The sequence below is a fragment of the Lepidothrix coronata genome, unplaced genomic scaffold (genome assembly GCF_001604755.1).
Source record: "Lepidothrix coronata isolate B3197 unplaced genomic scaffold, Lepidothrix_coronata-1.0 Scaffold406, whole genome shotgun sequence".
NCBI classification, from domain to species: domain Eukaryota; kingdom Metazoa; phylum Chordata; class Aves; order Passeriformes; family Pipridae; genus Lepidothrix; species Lepidothrix coronata.
In genome coordinates this window covers 78,255-84,770 of record NW_016690586.1, presented here as the reverse complement: position 1 = coordinate 84,770, position 6,516 = coordinate 78,255, and the positions used below count along the sequence as shown (strand labels likewise).

At 56.7% G+C, this 6,516-nt stretch overlaps 1 protein-coding gene across 1 annotated transcript; it reads right to left on the bottom strand.

Annotated features, from left to right (window-relative positions):
- Positions 1 to 1,871: 1,871 nt before the first annotated feature.
- LOC108509802 lies at positions 1,872 to 3,449 on the bottom strand. The gene is made up of 3 exons (XM_017839382.1): positions 3,392 to 3,449; positions 2,955 to 3,133; positions 1,872 to 2,411 (listed from the first exon to the last, which is right to left on the bottom strand). Exons 1-3 carry the CDS (start codon positions 3,447 to 3,449, stop codon positions 1,968 to 1,970), a joined length of 681 nt encoding a protein of 226 aa, XP_017694871.1. The 3' UTR covers positions 1,872 to 1,967.
- Positions 3,450 to 6,516: the final 3,067 nt, after the last annotated feature.

Sequence of the window (6,516 nt, the reverse complement as noted above, 5' to 3'; positions counted from 1 at the left end):
CTAGATGGTGAGGACCCACTCACCTGTCCCTGAAAATGATCTAAATGGGCACAGGAGGGACAAGGACCTCTCACAGGCAAGTGGGGCTTAGGGCCCTGTGCTGCCATCCTCAAGCTGGGCTTTGCAAGATGGTTTGCAGTGCCCCATGAGCAGAGTGTCCAGTCCAAGTGCAAAGTGTTCTGGCCCAAGATCTGAGTGCAGCAGGGCCGTGCCCTGCTGTCCCCACCCTGCAGAGGAGGCAGCTGGGATGGAGGTGATGAACTCCCAGCTAGAAGAGGAGGAGGGCTGTTCTCACCCTGCTCCACAGGGATGGTGGGACAGGTCGAGCCAGGGAACAGGTCAGGCTGCAAGGGGTCAGCACAGCTCCCCAGAGCCGTGCAGAGCACAGGGGCACGCTCAGTTCCTGGGGGGCATCCCCCCTTCCTTTCACTTACCTACAATGGGCAAGAACCCCCCACACAGGACAGTCCACATGGCCAGGCCCATCTGTCTCACCTCTCTCCAGCTTCTCTCTGCCTGCAGAACAGCTCTGCCCACACCTTCCCTGCCTGTGCCTCTGTCACTGCACTCAGGCCCAGTCCCTCCCAGTCCCTCCCTCTGTCTCTGACAACAGGGAGGGTGAGAGCTGGGGGCTGCTGGAGCAGAAGTTGAAGCTGTTGGTGCACTCCCAGGTGTCTCTCACCCTGCAGGGTGCAAGAACAGAGTGTTCATTTGGCAGGAAAAGCTCTGCTGAGCAAAAGGTGAGGTGCTGCTGTGGGGCAAACCTGACCTTTCCCCGAGGAAGTTTTGCAGGGTTTGCTGGGACTTTGGAGCTCCCCTGGGAGGGTGGTACATTGTCCTTCCCCTGGGCTCCTGGCCCTTGCTGCTGCTGAGCTGCTGCTCCCACATGGGACCCCCAGGATCCCAGTTCCACTTGGAAAGGGCACCCTTAGGGCAGAAGTGCTCCTCACCCTGCTCCCTCCACTCTGCCCCAGCACCCCTCTCCCTCCCCATGATGACACTTCTCCAGCTGCCTCTTCCTCTCAAAGCCCTCCCAGACCCCCCAAGCAGCAAATGCAGCCCAGGGCTCAGCAGGGACCAGGCTGTTGGAGCTGCTTAGCAGAGCCAGGACACTTCCCTTCCCTGTGTCCTTCTACTCAGCAGGAACCCAGAGCTCTCCCTGTGACCACAGGATGTGACAGCTGTGAGCCCTGACACACTGTCACCATCCTGGCTGCCACGACCCTTTTGGGGAGCATTGCCCACTCCACAGTGGCCCTGCACAGACTGTCTGAATCCATTCCTTCCCCTCTCTTTTCCTGGGTAACAGAACATGGTCCCTTTTGGATGGGATTGTCAGGACAGGGGTGGGAAAAGGGACTTGGAGAGGGTAGAGGAGCCCACTGAGAGTGGAGGCTTGAGGCTGGGAAAAGAAGCAGGGGGATCCAGGGCCAGGCAGAGCTGTGGTGCCCTGGGACACTTGGGGCTGCTCCAGCATTGTAGGACATGCCAGGTTCCCTATGGTCCCAAGGCCATGGAGGATTTGTTTATCTTGGAGGAAACAAATGTGAGGAGGTCCCTCAACCTTCTCAGCTCCTGAGGAGGGGAAGTGGAGAGGGAGGTTCTCCATGTTACACAGTGATGTGGGAATGGTTTAGAGATGCACCAGGAGAGGTTTAGGTGGGATATTAGGAAGCATTTCATTACTCAGAGATTGGTAACACATTGGAACAGGCATCTTGAAGAGGTGGTCAATGCCCCAAGCCTGTCAGTGTTTAAGAGGTATTTGGACAGTTTCTTTTGAAACATGCTTTTATTTTAGTTCAAATCTGAAAGTAGTCAGACAGTTGGACTAGATGGTCATTGTAGTTCCCTTTCAATTGAAATGCTCTTCTCTTGCCTCTCCCCTGCCCTTCCCTCCCCTCCTCTCCACTGGGAGCACCCAGGCACAACGAGACCCCATTTCTCTGACAGCAGGCACAGCCCACTCACTGACTCCCCCCTTGCAGGGCCTGTGTCCCACCTGAACACGCAGGAGGGGAGGCAGCAGGGGAGGAAGCTGATGTTGTTGAGGCACCCCCGGGTGCCTCTCGCTGTGGTGCCTCCAGGCTGCAGTAATAGGATGCGCTGTCCCCCTGCTCCAGCCCGGTGATGCTCAGTGTCCCAGAGCTCTTGTCAGCCTGGCAGGAAAACCTCCTGTGGGCAAAAGGGGCTGTGTGGCTGTAGGAGCCTCCACAGCCCTGGCACTGCAGCAAGTACTGCAGGGGTCCACCAGGACACTGCTGATACCAGGCCACGTAAATGTAGGAGGCGTTGGAGCTGTAAGTGCATTGTAAGGTCCCAGTAATCCCTGCTGGCCACCACACTGCAGACCTTGTTGGTTGGATCTCATCACCCCAAAATGCATCTGGAAGAAAAGCGGGCCTGTTCCATCACTACTTTGCTCTTCCTGGTACCAGGAGATGGCCCAAAAGGGTCAAAGAAAGCAGGCAAAGGTGTTGTTAAAGCCCAGGTGCTTTGGGTGCCCCATAGAAGAAGGGGATCAAAGGAAGGCAGAGAGGGGCTGGAGCCAGGCAGAATGACCAGGCTGGCTGGGTGACAGAAGCACTTTGAACCACTTCTATGGAATAAAACATTGTATTTGGGACTCAGGATATGCCATTTATCATTCTGGGGAAAGAAGCTCTGGAAGAAAGGCCAAAACTGCCTGCAGAGAACAGTGATGGCCCCTGATTCCTTGGGAACAGCCCTGAACCACCTCAGAATTCTCCATCTCAAAATGCCATGGACCTGTGCCAGCCCCCAGCAGGTTTATGTTAAAGCTCAGCTGGGTTTCCTGTCCTCGTGGGAACAGCACAGAAATATCGGGCAGAGTCCTGGGGCTGCAGGGCCCACAAGGACAGGGATGACTTGGACTGGGAATTGTCTCTGGACACCAAGGCTCGACCCTCCATTGCTGTCCCGTTTCGACTGACAGAGGAATCGGTGCTGATGGAAGACACCCACTCGGGTCTGCCTCCGGGTGCCTGACGGTACCAGTGAACGACATAAAGCCCAAAGTTGAATCCGGACCCGCGGCAGGAGAGGAGGACGGAATCCCCGGGAGCTCGGTGCCCTCCGCCGGCCTCCTCCAGCCTCCACTGTGCCCACAGCCCTGCGGGGGAGAGCGCAGGAATCGGGCAGGGCGCGACCACGGACCGAGGACGTTCCCCCACTGCCCCGGTGCCCTCAGCCCCGGCACGGACACAGCCACCGCCCCCATCCCTCAGTCCCTGTCCCTGCGTCTTCCCCAGCCCCTGTCCCAGCTTCTGCCCTTGTCTCAGCCTCTGTCCCTGCCCCTGCTCCCGCCTCTCCTCTCCCGCTCCCTCCTTCCCCAGCGCCGGGCTCGCTGCCCTCCCCGCCCGGCTCTCACCTGCCGGCTCCAAGGCCAAGGCCAAGCCCAGCAGCCACGGCCCCAGCCCGGCCGACATCGTGCCCGGCCGCGGCCGAGGGCTCCGCGGGAGCCGCCCCCGAGCCGAGCGGAGCCGCGCTCGGGCCGCTCCTGCCCGGCCCCGCCTCGCCGGGGCAGCGCCGGCGCCTCTGCCCGACCCCGCAGACCCGCCCCGGCCCCCCCCCGGGACACGAGAAGGGGGAACTCGGGAGAAGGGGGGCGCGGCGAGGGACGCGGGCAGCAGCGTAGGCGGAGGAGCAGCGCCTCGAGAGATGAAGGCTCCTGTCCCGGGGCTCCCAGCGCGGCTCCAGCGCTGTCCCGCTTTCTCGCCCCATGTGCCCTTCAGAAGGTGTCGGCGCCTCGGCCCCGTGCAGCTGGGGCGGCCCCATCCCCGGCCCCAGCCAAGGGACGGGCTATCGGCCCGCAGCATCCCCTCCAGGACCCTCCTCCTGCCCCGCACTCCCGGCCCGCCCTGGCATCGCCCCCATCCCCTGCCCTGGGGACCAGGAGACAGGCAGGTCAGGGACAGTCAAGACTGCTTACCCTGGAGAAGGGAAAGCTTTATTTCTGTATAGAAACACGTGAAGAGGGAATGCAAAGAAGACGGGGCCAAGCTCTTTCCAGTGATGCTTACTTACAGATCAGAGGGCAATTCACCCCAGCTGAAACACAGGATGCTCCTTCTGAACATCAGGAGGCACATTTTTACTGTGATGGTGACTGAGTTTGTGGCATCTCCATGCTTTGAGATATTCTGTAGCTGTCTGGACATGGTCTTGGGCAACTGCTCAAGCAGGCAGGAGGGACCAGATGATCTCCTGAGATACTTCCCAACTTCAATCTTGCTGTGATTCTGTAACACTCATAGCCACATTCACGGCTTTGCAGGTAATTTGTGCAAGGTGTGGCAACGACCCTCCCACTCCTACTCCCATGGCCCACACTCTTCTTTCCCACAGGACACAGCTACCTGTCCATCACCCAGCCCTTAACTCCTAATCTTCCCTCCCATCCTTTGCTCCATGTTGCTGTCTTTGTGTCCTACAGGCCTGTCCTGATGGGGACCCCCGTCACCAGGCCCTCTGTTGCCCCATTCCACACAGAAAAACAGCAGGTCTGGGTGGATAGTGGGAACTGCTGATAGGGAGGTGCTGGGGCTTCATGGAAATACTGGGATCCTTAGGAGTTGGGTCCTCCCAGGGTGGGAAGAACCCCACAGAGGTGCAAGTCCACATAGCCACAACTTCTTCCTCTCACCTTCTGTGGCTTTTGACCACATTTTGCCTGTCTGCACCCCTTTCACCCCACCCTGGCCCACCATCAACCAACAGTGCTCCAGGCACAGCCTCGTTACTGCCTTGGCACTGCTCTGGCCTGTGGCAACTCTGATGCCCGGAGGTGCTAAAGAGCAAGTAGTTGACATCATCAGGGCACCCTCGGGTGTCCTTTCTGTCAACCCCACCAGGACAATAGAAGGTGTACTTCAGTTCCAGTGGGGTGATGCCCAGCATAGAGCAGTTATGGTCGGCCTTGTGGGAAAACTTCTTGAGGGCAACAGGACCTGTGAGGCTGCTGGAAGACCTTGGCCCTTCCTCAGCACCATGTGCTGCATGAACCCACTGAGATGTTTCTAGGACCAGGCCACTGCAATATAGCAGCCATTGGACTGAAAGTACATCACAGAGTCAGTACAGGCCCTACTCATCCCTGCGTGGCAGACCTCGTTTGGATCCTCTCACCCAGAAACACGCCCGAAAATGCAGCATCATCACTTCAACCTGCTCATGGCAACAGACCAAGTGTTTTGAGTGCCTTCAGTGGTCCTAACCACAGGAGGCTGTTTTCCAGAGACAACTTTGAGAAACCTTTAATAAGCTGACACATGGGAGGGCACAGACGTATATTGGATTGCACCCAGCTCGGGACAATCTGCAATGAGCTGTGCTGTACACTACCCTGACGCAGGATAAACTGAGCTGGCAAATCCTAGTGGGCGTGCCTGGAACTGCCACCCCATGTGGTGTCTGTCCTGATGCGTGTTCTTATCTTTACCACAGTTTTAGATGCTGGGAAACCACTACCCTGGTGCATTAGCTGGTTGCCTGGACGTTGTCACTGTTTCATAGATTGATGCCATCTGTAGTGGCTGATCATCCTATGACTGCCCTGCCCACAGGGGAAACTGCCGAAAAGGAAACAAAGACAGTGTTTCCTGGGATTGAAATATAAGTGCCCATTTTTCCTCACAAGAGGTCAGTCTGCTGGTGGCAAAGCAAATCCACACATTGGCACCTGCAGCAGCCAGACTGTGAACAGCTGCCTTGGCATAGCGTTTGTATGGGCACAGACAAAACAGATGCATGTGTAGCTGTTAAATCAATGTATCGTCATCATCATGGCCAGGCTTCGCGGACGAAGATTTGGGAAAGGTCTCTACCCACGTTTGACACAAGCGCGCTGGTGGCTAAAAAGGCCAATATGAGATAGACATGTCCGGTTGCAAAAGGCACAGCAGAAAGACTCCTTAGGTGGTAAATTCTGCAAGGCACGATTCTTTCTGCGTTGCCTTTTCTCCTCAAGGGTGATCCTGCTGCATTCTCAAAGGCATCAGCAGCGTTATAGATGGTGTGTCTCCAGACCTCCCAGCTGGAGGCCAGAGTAGACCAGTTATGTTGATCAATATGGCCAAGGCTGAGATGTTGTTTCAGGGAGTCCTTGTATCTTCTCTTTGGGGCTCCTCTCATGCGGCAGCCAGTGGCAAGTTCACCATAAAGCAAGATCTTAGGGAGGCGGTGATCTTTCATCCTGGAGATGTGCCCTGACCAGCGCAGCTGTGTTCTCAGCAACATGGCCTCAATACTTGTGACAGCTGCTTGCTCTAGAACAGATGTGTTGGTCACATAATCTGACCAGTGGATGTTTAGGATTGTACGGAGGCAGCGTTGATGGAAGCGTTCTAGGAGTCACAGGTGGTGGCGGTAGATGACCCAAGATTCAGACCCATATAAGAGAGTAGACAACACTATGGCTTTGTAAACACTGATCTTGGTACTTTTCTTCAAGTGTTTATTTCGCCAAACTCTTTTATGGAGTTTTCCAAAGGCACT